General features: G+C 42.8%; 1 protein-coding gene across 1 annotated transcript in view; it reads left to right on the forward strand.

Moving 5' to 3' along the window:
- Positions 1-19508, forward strand: part of CDHR3 (cadherin related family member 3) — a gene marked incomplete at both ends in the record, with an annotated part of 34925 nt that overhangs the window by 6007 nt on the left and 9410 nt on the right. Inside the window, 12 exons of the mRNA XM_083366620.1 lie at positions 6193-6404; positions 7114-7282; positions 8006-8100; positions 9574-9668; positions 9785-9889; positions 10313-10467; positions 12255-12444; positions 12819-12987; positions 15229-15331; positions 15459-15557; positions 17653-17882; positions 19075-19243. Of these exons, the coding sequence (XP_083222746.1) occupies positions 6193-6404; positions 7114-7282; positions 8006-8100; positions 9574-9668; positions 9785-9889; positions 10313-10467; positions 12255-12444; positions 12819-12987; positions 15229-15331; positions 15459-15557; positions 17653-17882; positions 19075-19243 (1791 nt within the window). The remainder of the gene's footprint in view (positions 1-6192; positions 6405-7113; positions 7283-8005; positions 8101-9573; positions 9669-9784; positions 9890-10312; positions 10468-12254; positions 12445-12818; positions 12988-15228; positions 15332-15458; positions 15558-17652; positions 17883-19074; positions 19244-19508) is intronic.

Below are 19508 nucleotides of genomic sequence, written 5' to 3' on the forward strand. Positions count from 1 at the left end.
TTGAGATTGTTAAAAGGGTTAAATATTTGGGGGTGTTTTTGTCGCCCTCTAATACAAAATTATATAAAAATAACTATGAAAAATTATGGGGGAAAATTCAAAAAGAAATGGAGAGTTGGGAAAAACTGCAATTGTCTTTGTTGGGGCGAATTGCAGCAGTAAAAATGAATGTCCTGCCTAAATTTTTATTTTTATTTCAAATGATACCGGTTCTTAAGAAAGATTCTAATTTGGAGGAATGGCAGAGAGGTATCAATAAATTTGTTTGGGCAGGGAAAAGGCCACGAGTTAAACTTAAGATTATGCAGGATACTCGTGAAAGAGGGGGTCTTAAAATGCCTAATCTTAAATTATATTATGAAGCTGCTGCGTTAGCAGGTATAAGTGATTGGATTAATTTGACACAAGAGAGATTATTAAATCTTGAGGGCCACGACTTGCTGTTTGGCTGGCATGCATATTTGTTGTATGATAAGAAGGTAGATAATGTTTTTAGAGTGCATATTTTAAGACAGGCATTGCTGAGAGTTTGGAAGAAGTACAGACATAAGTTAGATTGAAAGATACCATTGTGGGCAATTCCAAAACACGCAATAGAAAATATACATGCTGGTTTCAAACATGATGTGACTACGTACAAGGAGATCCTAAGCTTGGAAAGAAATGAGTGGTGTCTGAAGCCATATAGTCTCTTGCGAGACGAGAAGATTGTTCAAAATTGGTTTCAATATACTCAGTTACGGGCCAGGTGGAAAGAAGACCAGAAAAATGGTTTTACAATGACTGATGAAAATCTGATAAAGCAAATTAGAAATCAGGGACCAGCACATATTAAACGGATATATCTTGCGTTGATAGAGATTGATTCAGAAACAGAACTTGTTAAGGATTGTATGATAAAATGGGCCCAAAACATCCAGGAAGTTATCACAATGGACACGTGGGAAAAGATTTGGGTGAGGAACGTAAAATTTACACAAGCTCAAAACTTAAGAGAGAACTTTTATAAAATGTTTTATAGATGGCATTTAGATCCTAAAAAGCTTGAGGGGACTTCCGGTGGCTCCGCGGCGCCGGAGACAGCCTTCCCGGGCTGCCCGCGGCTCAGCTGTGTGATTTTTCGCCCGAAACAGCGCCGATCAGCTGTTCGGGCGAATTTGAAGCCCCCTCCTCGGGAGAAGAGGAGGGGGTGAGCCCCCAGGTAGGGGTCGAGTTCTCCGGGGCCGCCTGAGCTTGGAGCTTGGGCGGCTGAAGGATTGAACTCCCCCGTAGCCTGGGCTGCTCCCAGCTGGCTAGCGTCTCTGCTCCGGACTTTATGGAGCAGAGCCAGGCGTCTGCGACCATCCCTGCTTGAAGGAGAGACTATGAAAGGAAAAGAGCAGGCAGAGCAGTACAAGAGGGAAAGATGAAGAGATGAAGAGGATTATTTTATTTTACTCTCGAGCTTGATGGACTTTGCTTAAAACTTAAAGTGAAAGTGCGTCACAATTGTAAGTAAAAGATGGCGGCTAAACCTCCCCCTAGAACTTTTCGGAGTGCTGGAAATTCTCCGGTGCAACAACAATCATTATTGCAGGCGTTGCATTCTCCCGATGTATTGACATCGAAGGATCTTGAAAAACATACCCAGTTAATTTTGGAGTCAATGGGTGTTAAATTTGTACAGATGGAGGAGAAATTGGAGAAATTGGAGCAGAGAATGGAAGAAAGGATGGAACAGAAACTCAGAGAGATGAAGGTAGACATTTTGTCCTCAGTGCATAAAGTAGCTAAATGTGTGGAGGTGCTGGATGACAAAGTGGAAGATTTGACTCAAAAGAATGCTATATTAGAAGCAAAAGTATTGGAAATTGAAGATTTAAAAGACAAAATGGATAGCGAACTGAGTCTGGCTCAATTTTACCAGATGCAGTTTGCTGTTAGAATTAGAGGCCTAAAAGAGAATATTAAGGAAGATTTAAAGCAGCTGGTTTCTGAGGCTTTTGAGGTGGTATTGAACCATCCAGCATCTGAAATAAAACAAGGCATGGACAAAGTGTTTCGTGTGAACTCGTGGATTGCTAAACAGAGAAAGTTGCCTAGAGATGTGGTGGTTTATTTTGTAAAAAGGGAAATTAGAGATGAAGTTATACAAGCTGCCTATGATACTAAAGTTGTGATTGCTGGTCAAGAAGTTTTGGTTCTAAAAGAAATTCCTCCAAAGATTTTAAAGAGAAGGAAGGACTTTATATTTCTTGTGCAAGAGCTCAAGCAAAGAGATATAAGGTTCAGATGGGAGATCCCAGCTGGGTTGAGCTTCATGTATGATGGCAAAAGGTACTGTTTGGGTACTGTGAAGCAAGCGCATGATTTTTACAACAATGTCTTAAAAGCAACCCCATCAACACTTTTGGAAGCTGCAGAGGGATCTGGAGAAGGAGAACATCAAGAGGATGAAGATGGACAGATAGACGAGAATGGTACAGGAGGAGATCAAGCTGCAACTCTTTTGGATGATCCTAGAGAACAGAGGGTGACGCGTGCTGCCTTAAAACGCTCAAAAAAGATAAAAAAATAAGACCAGTAGAAATCTATGGAACTTCCACAATATACTTACAGTCAAGTGGTAGTTGTGTTTTTAAGAGTTTTGGGATGATATGTATGGTAACAGAATCTTCAATTTGGAATTAATGGACAATTTACTACAGAGGAAGAGGAAGAAAGTTTTGTGGGTTAATGCGGGTTAATTTGTGTAAGAACTATCTATTATAGCCTATTTTGGCTAGAGAGGTTAATAGGGATAGGTGCTTGTGATGTGTAAATGAGAATATGTTTAGGTAATAGTGAATTGTGGAAGAACATAGATGGGAATGACGCTAGTTTTCTTTTATTTTAGTTCTTTATACATATTTAGTATTATTAAGGATTGGTTTACTCTATATAAGCTAGAGAGTGATGGATTTTAGAGTTTATAATTGTTAGTATATGATTGTTTATGATTGCTTTTTAGATATATACCTTGTATTCTGCTCTGGGAAGTCGGGGGGGAGGGGGGGAGGAGGGGAAGTAGGGGGGGGAGGCAGGGGAGGGAGGAGGGAGAGGGGGAGGGGGGGAGATAGGGGGGAGGTAGGGAGGGGAGGAGGGAGGGGGAAGGGGGGTTTTCTAAAGGAAAACTGTATTTTAAAAATTTTCAATAAAAAAAAAAAAAAGATCCTAAAAAGCTTGCAAGTATGTATCCGAATTATCAGCCAAAATGCTGGAGATGTGGAGATGAAGATGCAACATATTTTCATGTATGGTGGACTTGTAAAAAGATCAAGGTTTTTTGGATAAAAATTTGGTGGAATATGCAGAAGATTTTTAAGCAAAGGATAAAGTTTTGTCCGCAACTCTTCTTGTTGGGAATAATTACGGATGCTACGGTTGTGGACACTAAGTTGATGTTAAATTTAATTACGGCAGCAAGACTTTTGATAGGTCAGTATTGGAAGAAAGAGGAACTGCCGACCATAGAAGAGTGGACTTTAAAGGTCTCCGACCTGGCAGAGATGGCGAAGATTTCGGCTTATTTGAAAGATCACTCGCAAGAACGTTATATTATGGAATGGAGAAAATGGATTGAGTTTATCCAGAACAAGTATAGGGTTAAGAAGTTTCATGTAGCATTTGAATAAGTCTTCTTTCTTTTTTTTCTTTTTCTATTTTAGTTTTTCTATATATATTTAATATTACTAAGGTTTGTCTTATCCTATATAAGCTAGAGAGTGATGGATTCTAGAGTTTATGGTTGTTAGTATATGGTTCTTTATGATTGCTTTTTATATATATACCTTGTATTTAGCTCTGGGAAGTCGGGGGGGGGGGAGGGGGGAGGGGGGAGAGGTAGGGGGGGAGGGAGAAGGGAGGGGGAGGGGGGATTGTTAAAGATAAATTGTATGTTAAAACTTTTCAATAAAAAAAAAGATTTGTTACTAAGTGAATTCTGGGATCTGTAGTTCCAATTCTTCGGATACCTGTCTTCCCAGCTGGGACTGAGAACCCCAGTCATGTAGGTTTTACCACTCTAGAAGTCATAGGCAATCCATGGTTTGTTCTGCGGTACAGCTAATAAATTACATCTGAATATAGATTGATAATGTGATATACTCTCTAGCTTGAATCTCTGTGTCGGCAGTGACATTAAAATGATTTGTTACTAAGTGACCTTAGTCTCAAGCTTTACTTTACAGAGGATTTATAAGTATTTATTAAATGTTTATTCATTTAACATACTGTTTCATATTGTTGTTTTTATTACGCTGTAAGCTGCCCAGAGTCGCTTGATAGTGATATATATATATAGCGGGAGGAAGGAAGGAAGGAAGGAAGGAAGGAAGGAAGGAAGGAAGGAAGGAAGGAAGGAAGGAAGGAAGGAAAGAAAGAAAGAAAAGGTGGAAAGGAAAGGAAAGGAAAGGAAAGGGGGACAGGAAGGGAAAGATGGATACTAGGTTTTCTGCTACTCCTGTTTCTGTTCAATTAAAAAAGGGAGCTTCGAAGTCTAAGGATATATTACTCCTTTCTAAGGTTTTCCACTTAGCCTCACAATTGTCCCAGCTTTACTCAGGAATTTAAAAGAGCCAAAAGAAACTCCCCAGTCGAGGTCTCGGCAAAGAATTACAACTCTTATTTTGATCGAAACAGAAAGGGGTGGCCTTATTCCTCTTCGCGGCCGGTAGAGGAATGAAGGCCACAACCTGGAAAGATGTCTTCCGCCTTTTTATAACTTTTCAGAAGAAAAAGATATAAAACGTTTGGCTTGAAAATATCCTCCGATATCACAGTGGTTCTCCCATCTCCTGGTGGGAGAAGGTCACTTCCATCAGGAGGCTGTGTTTGGGCCATCGCTGGGTTTTATTCCAGCCCTGCTCCTCGTGAGTTACAACAGAGCTGCAATAACAGCAAAGGTAGAAAAGTAGCTGTCTTCCTATTAATCCAATGCTCTTCAGGTACGCTGTCTTGGTAGTCCTCCTTTCTGAGGCTGATGGGTGCTTTCCTGGCGGGTGTGAAGCTGGGGGAATTGAGATTAGTATAAATCTATACAAGATATCAAATGAGAAAAACTGAGGCAAACTGAAGTTTTGAAGTCCACGAGTCATCACAGGGCCAAGTTTGAAGACCCCTGCTTGTGGACTTCAACTCCCAGAGTTCCTCAGCTACTATGCCTGGCTGAAGAATTCTGGGAGTTGAAGTCCACAAGTCATCAAAGGGCCAAGTTGGAAGACCCCTGCTTGTGGACTTCAACTCCCAGAGTTCCTCAGCTACTATGCCTGGCTGAGGAATTCTGGAAGTTGAAGTCCACGAGTCATCAAAGGGCCAAGTTGGAAGACCCCTGCTTGTGGACTTCAACTCCCAGAATTCCTCAGCCACCATGCCTGGCTGAGGAACTCTGGGAGTTGAAGTCCACGAGTCATCAAAGGGCCAAGTTGGCAGACCCCTGATCTACCGTATGCCTGGCTGTAAGAGTTATACAGGTAGTCCCCGACTTTCAACTACAATTGACCCCCAGGTTTCTATTGCTAAGCAGGACAGTTGTTTTTCCCCCCATTTTACGACCTCTCTTGCCACAGTCATTAAGTGAATCACTGCAGTGATTAAGTTAGTAACGCCGTTGTGAAGTGAATCTGGCTTCCCCCACTGACTTTGCTTGTCCGAAGGTCCCAAAAGGGGATCATGTGACGCCCCCGGGGCACTGCGACCGTCATGAATATGAATCGGTTGCCAAGCGTCTAAATTTTGATCACGTGACCGTGGAAACGCTGCAATGGGCACATGCAATGTTTGTAAGTATAAAACAAAAACGGTCATAAGCCACTTTTTTCAGTGCCGCTGTAACTCCGAATGGTCACTAAATGAACTGTTGTAAACCGAGGACTGCCTCTACCTCAATAGGTGCCCTCGCACACCGATTAGAAGGGGAAACAGCAGGAGGAACATTGGTAAATCAAAATGGCGGCTTCAACCATGCGATCAAAGCCATGCCCCCTTCTTTTTGCACATAAGGCGGGGCCGGGACAACTGCAGCCACCATCTTGATTTTTTTGACCTACCGCCCCACAGACACCCCTGTAAACGTAGCTGTTTCTCCTTAACGGGGAGGTATACGTGTTGAGCAATTTGCGCTTTGAAAATAATGCTCCCCAACAGCACCTGTTGTCATTTGTCCACAATCTGCAGGGGGAGAAACCCTCAGCTTCTCTGATTTACCCGCAACGGGCAACGTTGCAGAAAATTCACCTTCTGGTACCCTGGTGCACGCTTTTCGAGTCAATTTGACGCCCCATCTGTTGCCAAACATTTCAATACCATCCGAGTATCCTTTAATCATCAACTCAAATCCACTCACCCAAGCTTTCCGGATCAACCCCGTGTCGCCGCTTCTCTATCAGGTATGTGTTTCCTTAGCGGCAGAAGCCGTGGCTGGTAACTGGAAGTCATAAAAGTGCCAAGGTTCCCCACCCCTGGTGTAGGGTTTCCTGCCTAAGCAGGGGGTTGGACTAGAAGACCTCTAAGGTCCCTTCCAATTATTATTAGTAGTAGAGACGCTGAGTTTGTCGATCAGAAGGTCGGCAGTTTGGTGGGTCAAATCCCAAGTGCCGTGTAACAGAGTGAGCGCCGGTTACTCGTCCCAGCTTCTGCCAACCTAGCAGTTCGGAACCACGTAAAAATGCAAGTAGAAAAATAGGGACCGCTACGGTGGGAAGGTAACAGCGTTTCTGTGCGCCTTTGGTGTCTAGTCATGCCGGCCACATGACCACGGAGACGTCCTCGGACAAGCGCTGGCTCTTCGGCTTTGAAACGGAGATGAGCACCGGCCCCTAGAGTCGGAAACGACTAACACGCATGTGCGGGGGAACCTTTACCTTTACCTTTAGTAGTAATAGTAGTAGTAGTGTTAGTGGTGTTAGTAGTATTAGCATTAGTATTAGTATTTCCTGCGTGTCTTCAGCATTTCAGGATAATCATAAGCTTTGTCGGCATTTAGGAAGCAGAGGCACAGCTGCCGTCGAAAGTGCCCTAAATTTAAACCCACTAATTTTAATGCAACATAAGCCTGACTCCCCCGTCTCATAATTTATCTTTGGTTTATCGTTTCAGGTGGTTACCACAGGAGACCCCGTTCTAGATTATGAAACGATGCCCCATGCCTTTGACCTGCAGATCCTTGTGGTCGATTCTGCAGGAGCCCTGGAGCTGCAGATTCTGACTGTCCAAGTGAGCGATGTCAATGAACCTCCGGTGTTTCAAGGCAACTTGGCAAATCAAAGTAAGGCAGCGGTTTTGGTGTAAGGCCAGATTTTGCCCTACAGGTAGTCCTCGACGTACGACAGTTTTGTTTAGTGACCGTTCCGCGTTACAAAAGCGACTCGGGACTATTTTTTTTCTTCATTCTTACGGCCGTTGTAGCATTCCCCCCCTGGTCACATGATCAAAATTCAGATGCCTGGCAACTGACTGGTATTTATGACGGTTGCAGTGTCCCCCCGGGGTCATGTGATCCCCCTCTTGTGTGGCCTTCTGACCAGCAAAGACAAATGGGGAAGCCAGATTCACTTAACAACCATGTTGCTAACTTAACAACTGCAGCGATTCACTAGACCACTGTGGGAAGACAGGTCGCGAAATGCAGCAATATTCACTTCACGAACCGTCTCGCTTAGCAACAGAAATGTTGGGCTCAATTGTGGTCGTAAGTCGAGGACTATCTGTACTGCTGTCATCTGGTTTCCATTCTTTGATGACCAATTATATATAAAGAAGCACTGCATTCAAAATTTACTGCGACAGTGAGTCATGAATGGGATCAAAGTGACATATAAAATAAATAAATAAATATAACTATTGGAGAACAGAGAAACCCGCTCACAAAAGCCACAAACTGAGTTGCATAATGGAAAAAGAAGCTCCTTCCAGACAAAAGCTGTCACGTCAGCTTCCTAGAATAGTTTTCATTCCTTCAAATTAACGTATACTGCTTTTATCTGTACAGCCGTCATAATCTACATCTTGGAAAACACCCCACCAGGAGATATTTATCAAGTTTACGCAGGGGATCCTGAAACGACACCCCCTAGAACAGTTGCGGTGAGTAGAATCGACTCATGTTAACGTCCATGACAATCACTCTCTGCCGAATTTAGTGCTCAGAAACGTTCCTTTAACAAAAGGCTTACGGACTGCATGTTATATTGCACTTGTGCAACCAAGCCTTTGAAACCGATTGGTCCAAGTGATGTGAAATGGAAGAGCCAGGGCAAGGGTAGGCAATCTTGGCTCTTTTATGACTCGTGGACTTCAACTCCCAGAATTCCTGAAACTAGCCACGCTGAGGGAAAAGGGAGAGGTTTCCAAGCTGAGCCATGCTGGCTCAGGAATTCTGGGAGTTGAAGTCCACGAGTCATAAAAGAGCCAAGGTTGCCTACCCCTGAGCCAGGGCAATGGAATGTTTACCCTCGAGCTTTATTTATTTATTTGGTGCTTATTTCACCTTTATTTCTGATCAGCTCAAGGCAACGAATATACCTAATAATCTTACCTCCTATTTTCTCCACAACAATCCTGTGAGGTGGGTTAGGTAGGAGGAGAGAGAGAGAGAGAGAGAGAGAGGGAGGGAGAGAGAGAGAGAGAGAGAGAGAGTTATTGGGCCAAAGGCATCCATCTGGCTTTCACATCTAAGGAAAAATGAGAACTTACAGATTCCTGATTTCTAGCCCAACACCTTAAATACTACAGCAAACTGGCTCTAGGCTTTAACTGGAAGAATTGCTGTTGGTTTTGCTTGTCAGGTGGAAGGATCAGGACCATATGTTAAGTTGCCCTTCAAAAAGGTTGTATTGTCCAGGCCTATAGACAAGAATCTGGTCAACGAAAATTCAGTGCTAAATTGGCACCAGATATGGGTCAATGGAATTCAAGAAGACCATTTGTAGCAACGTAACAACTCTAACCTGATGACACATTTAACTCCACCCTCCAACTCTGCCTGCTCTATTTAATTTGGATGTTACATATAGATGTCCTCTTAGGATGACTCAGGACAACCAAGAGGTTAGAGACAGTAAACAATCAGTAACAATCATAAACTAAGAAAATTCATTTCCCCCAAATCCTGCCAAGAATCCAACAGTAGCACTGACTACCCCAACAGTCAGTAACCCTTCCCTTCCCCTCACTTCTCTTCCCTTCATTTCCTCCTTCCCTCCTTCCTTCCTTCCTTCCCTTCTCAACAAGCAGGTAACTGGCTGCTGCTGGGTGAAGGAGGAAGCCAGGGATTGCGAGAGTGGCTGGGAAACTGTCACAGAACATTGAAAATGACCGTGTGACCACAGCAGCAGCTCAGCAGCAGTCAAACAGCCACAACTTCCCCAAAATTCATTCCCTTGAGAGTCGTGGGTCGCAGATTTTGAACACATTCTGTAAATTAGCCCATTGGTTAAAAATCGGTTCAAAAATTGTTGCCCTACGATGCAGTGTTTCGCCCAGTTAAAGGTCATGAGACTGAGACTTTTAGCAGCATATGTTACACATGGTCCCATTGCATTTGATTATTTCTTCCAGTTTTCCCTGAGCCCAGATTCCACATTCTTTTCAATTTCTCCAACCGGAACCATTTCTACATTGAAGTCATTTGATTTTGAGAAAGATCTACCGAGGTAAGATCATATTCACGATCCAGAAATCAGGAAATGATGGTTTGATATTTTAAACTGGGTTTAGCTGCTAGAGCAATCCTACATCTATTGTGTTGGTGTTTGTTTTGTTTTGACAGCTATACATTAAATGTTACCGTAACAGATGCCCTTGGAGTTAGTATTAACAGAATCCTAATGGTCAATATCATAAATAAGAACGATGAAGCTCCTTACTTCACCACGTAAGTAGGAAAAAAAATCCCAGTTGCACTAAAATTTTACTATTTAGGCCTGGGAGATGCTTTCAGATCAGAGTTTTAAAAATTTAATCAGCTATAAATGGCTCCATTTTATTTCACGAAGAAAAACTGGAGGTACTTGCTTAACTTTGCAACTAGGAGTACCTGGGTGGGGGGGGGGAAGGAAACATCAGCAGTGCATCTTAAGAGTAAACCCTACTTCCTTCCTTCTAGCGCTGATGATGTTACCTAGTTTGGTAATGAAACGTCTGCAAGAAAATCACCAAGCTTAGAGAGCACCAAGAACCCCATATAATTAATTTTTGCTTTCACGTTGTAACCCTTCATTGTGTTAGTTATATTTTAAATATTATAAGAGACAGCGGATCAAACATATCCAAGTGTCCTGTCTAATTTCGGTTATAGGAAAGAGAGAGTTTTCAAGATTCGTGAAGAAGCAGCATCGGGAACATTTGTTGCTAATATAACAGCTAAGGATCCTGATGGCGAAGATTTTATTCTTAACCTTCGCTATAGCATGGGAGTTCCTGAAGCAACCCCTAAATTCTACATCAACCCAAGTAAGGAATTAATCTGATTTGAATAGAATCCAGAAGAATGCTATAAGTCACAATCACAGCTGAGCTTGGAATGACGGTCATATTTCCTTGTGGTCATTAAGAGAGGCGTCCACATGACTGCCTTGCTCAATGACCGCAATCCCAGCTCCACCGTTTGGGGTTTTCAATCAGAACATGGGATGCTTCGGGGGAACACATTAAGCGGAGCGTGGGGTCCCATCCCAGTAGTTGCTAAAGGTAAAGGTAAAGGTTCCCCCGCACATGCGTGCTAGTCGTTTCCAACTCTAGGGGCCGGTGCTCATCTCCGTTTCAAAGCCGAAGAGCCAGCGCTTGTCCGAGGACATCTCCATGGTCATGTGGCTGACGTGACTAGACGCCAAAGGCGCACGGAACGCTGTTATCTTCCCACCGGAGTGGTCCCTATTTTTCTACTTGCATTTTTTACATGCTTTTGAACTGCTAGGTTGGCAGAAGCTGGGACGAGTAACAGGCGCTCACTCTGCTACACGGCACTCGGGATTCGACCCGCCAAACTGCCGACCTTCTGATCGACAAGCTCAGCGTCCTAACCCACTGAGCCACCGCGTCCCTTGCATGTTGCTAACATGCTCTTAATAAATACTCAGAGCCCTTGGTGGAAATTACGATTGTGCTACTTTTCTTCCCACTTTTTTTTTGCAATAATATAAACAGGGACAGGCAGAAGGGGTCAAAAAATTCAAAATGGCAGCCACAACCTTGAGGTCAAAGTCCTTCTCCTTTGCAAGATCGGTGAAGAAGGAATACAGCTTTGATCATCTTTACGATCTTGACCTCAATGATTCTTACCTTTGGCCATCCTCGTTAGCAACTATATAAATCTTAGGCTGAAAAAAGCCATGAAAGCCGCCTGGTGATTTTGGGCCAATCACCAGGAGACAGTGAGTTCTAATCCCGCCTTAGGCATGAAAGCCAGCTGGGTGACTTTGGGCCAATCACCAGGAGATGGTGAGTTCTAGTCCCGCCTTAGGCATGAAAGCCAGCTGGGTGACTTGGGGCCAATCACCAGGGGACTGTGAGTTCTAGTCCCGCCTTATGCATGAAAGCCAGCTTGGTGACTTGGGGCCAATCACCAGGAGATGGTGAGTTCTAGTCCCGCCTTAGGCATGAAAGCCAGCTGGGTGACTTGGGGCCAATCACCAGGAGATGGTGAGTTCTAGTCCCGCCTTAGGCATGAAAGCCAGCTGGGTGACTTGGGGCCAATCACCAGGAGATGGTGAGTTCTAGTCCCGCCTTAGGCATGAAAGCCAGCTGGGTGACTTGGGGCCAATCACCAGGAGATGGTGAGTTCTAGTCCCGCCTTAGGCATGAAAGCCAGCTGGGTGACTTGGGGCCAATCACCAGGAGATGGTGAGTTCTAGTCCTGCCTTAGGCATGAAAGCCAGCTGGGTGACTTGGGGCCAATCACCAGGAGACGGTGAGTTCTAGTCCCGCCTCAGACATAAAAGCTGGCTAGGTGACTTGGGGCCAATCACCAGGAGACAGGGAATTCTAGTCCTGCCTTAGCCATGGAAGCCAACTGGGTGACTTTGGGCCAGTCTTTTTTTCTCCCAGCAGCCTAACTCATCTCACAAGGTTGTTGCTGTGGGGAAAAAATAGGAGGAGGAAGGTGTTTTTGCATAGCTTCACTGCCTTCAGTTATTTGTAAAAATAATAAAAGCGGAAGACAAATAAAGAAAAATGTGTTGCAATCAAAGGCTAGGCCTGTGCTGGTGCCTGGAAACTCTTACCGCTTATTTCTGTTTTAGTGACAGGTACGGTCTTGGTGTCTGCTTGGCTAGATCGTGACGCTTCCTCCATCAGAACCCATCCGAATATTTCTTTGACCATCCGTGTTGAGGACAACCCTCCCCATGAAAGGCCTGTTGAAATAGAGATTTTCGTCTTTGTTGAAGATATCAATGACCTTCCGCCCGAATGCAGAGAATACAATCACAGGTAACAATAGAACGGACTTTCGGAAGAAGCGTGCATTCAGCCGGTTCTCCAAACTCAACAAAATTTAGCTACCGTTTCTGCTGAACCGGTGCGAACCGGCTGAAGCCCACCACTGAACAGATGCCTTTGTTTATATTGATGTTAAAAAGTGGGAAGGAGAGCAGCAAAGATAGGATAGCAACCTCCTCTTAAGGCCCATGAAAAGTTATTAAAATACTTCTTTCAGTTCTCTTTTCTGATATCATCGTATGGCCCCCTCAAAATTTCTAACACATGAGATACTCTTTTAGACACTTGGGAGAGCTATGCAAAGAACCCGAAAATTTGAAATAAATAGCTAATTTGTTTTGTTTTGTTTTGTTTTTCTTCAATAGGGTGGTAATTCCTGAAACGGCTTCCCCTGGATTTGAAATGATCAAACTGAAGAATTTTTGCAAAGATGAAGATGCCGAATCGCCACACAATTTGTTTAACTTCACTGAACTATCTGGAGTTGGAAGTAATAAATTTACCCAGGATCCTCCTCACTCCGGAATAATTAAGGTCTGCCAGTTAATTCTTTGATATTATTTAAATTTGGAGAAGGGAGTGCCTATTCAAATATAATCAACAGGAGGAAGTGCAGTGAGGGAAATTTTTCCCGTTAAAAGTAGCTTTAAAAGAGGTCAAGATTTTATGTGGGGACATAAGTGTCTTATCTGTATCGACAAAAGCGTTATCAAAAAATATCCTGCAAATCAGAACTTTAAGCCGCGGGCATTTGTTGTATTAAGAAGCAAAATCAACCCATTTATTTAGAATGAAGCCAAAACTTATTTCATTCTGTATTAATCTAATATAAATTCTTTGAGATGCTGGCACATTTCAGGACCACTGTAGAGTTCCTGGTGGCGCGGTGGTTCAGTGGTTAAGATGCTGGGTTTGTCAGCTGGAAAGCCAGTAGCCCAAGTTCGAGACCCGAGCGTCGCGTGGCGGGGGTGAGCTCCTGTCCTCACCTCAGCTCCGTCCAACCTAGCAGTTCGAAATCATGCAAACGTGAATAGATAAATAGGTACCACTTCAGCGGGAAGGTAACAGCGCTCCGCGATGTTATGCTGGGCATATGAACGCGGGAATGTCTTCCGACAGCGCTGGCCCAATGACCTTGAAATGGACATTAGAGTCAGCAACGACTAGCGGAGTAAAATCCGTGGCGACTCCTTTACCTTTATAGAACTGCTACAGTCCCACTTTTCTAAGGAAGAAGCATAAATACTTGTGCAAATTTTACAAGGCTGCTTCTTTTTTCTTTTCTTTAAAAAAAAGAAAGTCTACAACTTATGACTATTCATTTAGCGACCATTAGCAAACTGTTCGGGTTTACGTTCAATTTTTTTTAAAAAAGAGGCTTACCACCAGTCCCTTGCACTTGGGACGGTTGCAGAGTCCCTGCGGTTACGTGATCCCGATTCAGACCGGATGTAAGCAGTGATGGAATTCAGCTGGTTTGCACCAGTTCAGCAGAACTGGTAGTTAAATTTTGTTGAGTTCGGGGAACTAGCTGAATGCACACTGCTTCCGGAAGTCCGTTCTAGGCCTGGGAGGCCTCTTCCAGGCCTCCCAGGCCTAGAACAGCCCGCCAGAAGTGCGGGGATGCCTGTCAGAATCCATTTATATCATATTCATAAATGGAATGTTTCAAACATATCCCATGGATTCTGCCATCTCCCGAAGAGAAGAGGATAGATGTGTATTGAACCGGCAATAGGCATTTCAAAGGAAAGGAGAAGCCTTTTGAACTGGGGAAACAAAAGGGGGGGCTAGCATCTGGCTTTTGTCACGGTAGACAGCAATAAACAAAAGGGTCCTAACTTCCTCTTTCCCACGATATGGATGATACGAGAGGAAGGATGGGGGGACTGACCAAATGGGGATTAAGGGGGGTTAAACCGGGAACTCTTTATAAGGATTTACATCGTGGAACCATTAAGCCCTGTCTCATTTCCTACAACCGAGCATGTCATAGTAAAGATTTCTTTTGGACTAAAAACCTGACTCCAAGAGTTTTTGTCTTCCTAAGACGTGGCTTGGGGTGGGTCCTGACAATGCCACTTCTGGAAGTCCGTTCTAGGCCTCGGAGGCCCAGGCTTGCATCCACGCAGAGAACCGATTGTTCAGGGATTTAAATTCCACCATTGGTTGTAAGTCACTGTTTTCAATGCCATTGTAACTTCAAATGTTAGCTAAATGAAAGGTTGTAAGTCAAGGACTACCTGTATATCCCCACCGTCCTTAAGGCGACAACTCCTGAGCTGCTGCGGAGGGATTCAGAAGTAACTGAAAAATGTGATAACAAATCGCAGTAAGGAAAAATAACATGGCAATTCAACACAGTCCTCAGTTGACAGCAGCTCATTTAGTGACTGTTCAAAGCCACAACAGCACTGAACAAAGTAGCTTATGGCCTTTTTTCGCACTTGCGACCTTTGCAGCGTCTCCATGGTCACATGATCAAAATTCAGATGCTTGGCAACTGACTCGCATTTATGACAGTTGCAGCGTCCCTGGGTCACGTGATCCCCTTTTGAGCCTTTTGCCACACAAGGTCAATGGGGGAAGCCAGATTCACTTAACAACCGGGTGAGTAATGTAACTACTGCAATGATTCACTTAACGACTGTGGCAAGAAAGGTCATCAGATGGGGCAAAAATTTCACTTAACAGCTGTCTCGCTTAGCAATAGAAATTTTGGGCTCGACTGAGGTCATAAATTGAGGACTGTCTGTAAAAATATGTTCCTTTAAGCTTATAGGAAATGTAGACTTGGAAAACGCAACGGGTGGAAGTGTGCAGAGACAATATATTCTGAATATTGTCATTCAGGATATTTCTGAGCCTTACTTTCCTGGTTAGTATTAACTTTCCTTTTTGCCCCCTTTCCCCCAACTGTTTTTCGGGGGGGGGGGGAATTCTTTAAATGGGGCTTATAGTTCTTGTCATCTTTCACATTTTTTTCTTACTTGCTGTGTTGACAGAACTAATCTACATTTACATCAACATTCAGCCGATAAATGAGTTTGATCCAGTCTTCCATAACTCTTTGTACATTTTTAATGTCTCTGAAATAACACCACGTAAGTTACAAGTTACGATGGCTTTTTTTGGACATTTACAAGGCTATAAAACAGAATTTTCTCACACTGAAGCTAATTCTCTACGCTCTATCTGCTATGCAAATAGTTTTATTGGGGTGAATGTTTCTTTAAGACCAAATAAACCACTCGAATGAAGTGTATGAACACTCTTCAAACTCTAACATATTTATTTCCTCCTCCTCCTCCTCCTTTTTTTAAAAAAAAAAGTTTTAAAACTTTCTGGTTATCAAGGAAACAAACAAAAATCCGTTACTATCATTATGTAAGCAAAGCAGTTTTGTCAAAACAGTAATGTTTCCCAAACAACCTTGGTAAAGAAAACTTAAATTTGCATACAATAAATAAAATTAAATCAGCATGGTCTTTAGGGCGGTGGGGCCAAAAATTCAAGATGGCAGCTAGTCCGTGCAATCAAAACCTTGCCTTTTTATGTGGGGGGGGGGCCCTTCAGTCACATGATTGTGCCTGCATCTCGATTATTTTTTTAACCTGTCCCTGCAAACTGTGGCTGATTTCATCCTTGAAATTAGCAGCTAAATTATCCCTCCATACTTCTCAAAACCCTTAAAATGAAAGCAGTGGAAGTTAAGAGTAATTTTGCTAACTCTCAGCCAAAGGAAATTATGATTTTTCTGGGTTCTTAGTTGAAAACGTCTTCAATGTATTTTTCCCCCCCACGTGGCTTGTTCTGATGTCTGGATAGAAAAAGATAGAATTAATTTATTTATTTTATTTATTTTATTGTATTTATATACCGCCCTTTCCCGAAGGACTCAGGGCGGTTTACAGGGTGTTTAAAACGACAAATACAAAAGTTAAAAACAATTAAAAAAATTATATCAATCCCTGAACAAATAAAAACCCCAGTTAAAATTAAAATTAAAATATTGGGATATATTTCACATGGCTTCAAGTGAGTCAAAATCACCCATAACATTCATAAAGACTGTATTTTTCAGTGCTATCTATTGAATGAAAGTGGTTTTCGTACGCAGAGGTGAAGGTTGCTGATTTTCATCTGTTTAGTATAGTACAGTACAGAAATTAAATATTAATATTGACCATGCACATATGCACGCTATGAGATTCAGAAGGAGTAACACACAACATAAGGCAACATAGCACCTCTCTATTATTCCTTAAAGCAGGGATCTTACTGCAACCTTGGCAACTTTAAGGCCTGTGAACTTCAACTCCCAAAATTCCCCAGCCAGCATGGAATTGTCCAGGTTGGAGACCTCTGTCTTAGGGCATCGCAATTTTTTTTTGAAACCCCTAAATGAAAGAAAGAAAAGAAAAGAAAAGAAAAGAAAAGAAAAGAAAAGAAAAGAAAGAAGGAAGGAAGGAAGGAAGGAAGGAAGGAAGGAAAGAGAAAGAAAGAAAGAAAGAAAGAAAGAAAGAAAGAAAGAAAGAAAGAAAGAAAGAAAGAAAGAAAGAAAGAAAGACATATCAACTTTAACAATCAAGATGGTGGCCATAGAGTCAGTTTGTGAGATGGATGGCTATCTATCTATCTATCTATCTATCTATCTATCTATCTATCTATCTATCTATCTATCTATCTATCTATCTATCTATCTATCTATCTATCTATCTATCATCTATATCTATCTATCTATCTATCTATCTATCTATCTATCTATCTATCTATCTATCTATCTATCTATCTATCTATCTATCTATGTGACGGAAGCCACATCCCCTTTTTATTTACTTTACAGCAGGGGTGTCCAACCGTGACAATTTGGACTTCAGTTCCCAGAGTCCCCCCCTAGCTAGCTGGGGAATTCTGGGAGTTGAAGTCCACAAGTCTTAAAGTTGCCAAGGTTGGACACCTCTGCTGGGACGTGGCTTCAGTCACATGGATGGATACTCCTGCTTTAAAAACAGGCGGGGATTCTGGCCACACAGTAGCTACCATTTTTGACTTTTTTTGACCCCTAGTCTGAAGCCCGGTTTCAGAATCAATTCTGAGGCCTGCACAATCTCTAAACACAACACACACACACACACACACACACACACACACAAAACTACCTATGTGTCACCTTAATATGTTGCTATTTCATTTTAGCAAATTCCGCTATAGGAGCAATGCTAGCCACTGACAAGGATTTGCCTCCTACTGGGATTTCTTACTCCATTTTGTCTGGGGAGAGTGGCGGGGGTGTCACAGACTTATTCATCATCGATCCGCAGTTGGGCATTTTGAAGAACACAAAGAAATTAGACTACGAAGCAGAGCGAGTGCACACTCTCAAAGTGGAAGCTTCTGACAACGATGGCAGGATTGGAACTTCCTCAGTGAGTAAACTACTAGCAAGTTTAAAACAGAGCTTATGATTCCTTGCACTTTCCTTTTCTTGCCTTTTTGTGGTAAATGCAGCAGGACTTGCCTGAGGTGGCATTTGTGGAAGCAAAATGTGCGTGACCTTGTCTGAACTGGAGCGACAGGAGAACAGCAGGCAGAGCTGCTTATGGAGTTAAGCGAGTCATCAGCCTAGAGTCATTACGTAGCCACAAACGATCAGAACCATTCATTAAGTTGTGGTTAAAAAGATTTCTTGCTCCAGCCTATACAGAAGAATCTAGTCAATTAAAGTTCAGTTCTAAATTGGCGCCAGATAAGGGTCAACGGGATTCAAACGGGGTTGGATTCAGACCGTTTGTGACAACATAACAGCTCTAGGCTGATGACTCATTTAACTCCACCTCCCAGCTCTGCCTCCCAGCTTCTCCTACAATTAATTTGTGTTAGTTTATATGTTCTTTTATGTTTCAATAGCAAACATTTATTTTTTTAAAAAAGAGAATATATTACTATAATATATAATACTATGTCCTATGGAAAGCTGGATGGAAGCTGGATGGAAGTGGATTTGATCTCCCCAAAGAGCAGTGCTTGATACAAGATGTGTTGCTTGAGAGGAAGGATAAGGTATTGCTTCTTCCTGATCTGCTTTCTCAAGCTGATAAATTGCAAAACGTTTTACTCCAAGTTGTCGGTCCTCTAAGAATTTGCCGGGACTTCTCGTTTCTTAGTATCTGCTGCCCAGACCAAGTGATCTATTGCATTTACTACAAGAGCCAGCCCTGAACCTATAGACTTGAAAACTTTCTTCTAGACCAGGGGTAGGCAACCTTGGCTCTTTCATGACTCATGACCCATAGCTGACTTAGGAATTCTGGGAGTTGAAGTCCACGAGTCATAAAAGAGCCGAGGTTGCCTACCCCTGTTCTAGACTCTTCAGATAGCACTTAAACTTATGTACTGCCCCATAGCGCTTTACAGCGCTGTCTAAATGGCTTACAATGTCAGCTTATTGGTCCCAACCATCTGCATCCTTGTTTTACCGACAGAAGAATGGAAGGCTGAGTCAAACTGGTGCCGGTCAGGATCGAACTCCCTCCAGTGGGCAGAGTTAGCCTGCAATGCTGCATTCTAACCACCGTACCATTACGGTTCCTTCAAATATTTCTTTAAACATTTCTTTAGGTGATCATAAACGTTCTTGAGGCAAATGATGAGCCACCAATATGCACACCTGATGGACAGTTGCTGGAAGTGCCAGTGGATCTAAGCTTGGGCATTATTAATAGTTTCAGTATCACTTGCGTGGATCGGGATTCAAGTCCAACCTCATTCCGATATACTATCACATCAGGTACTTTGTACTTCAGTTTTCAATATCTGATGTCATTTGTTTTCTGTTAGAATATATAAGACATGTCATGTGGGTTTTAGAATTGGTGGCTACTTTGGGGCCCAGTGGTACTGTGTTTCCCTGAAAATAAGACCCACCCTGAAAATAAGCCCTAGCCTGATTTTTTGGGGGTGGGCCTAATAGAAGCCCTACTACAAAAATAAGCCTGGAGGGTGGCACAAGCAGCTTGACCAGGGGCTGATGGTGTTTAGCACTAGCTGCAGCC

Source organism: Vipera ursinii, assembly GCF_947247035.1.
Source record: "Vipera ursinii genome assembly, chromosome: 6".
NCBI lineage: Eukaryota > Metazoa > Chordata > Lepidosauria > Squamata > Viperidae > Vipera > Vipera ursinii.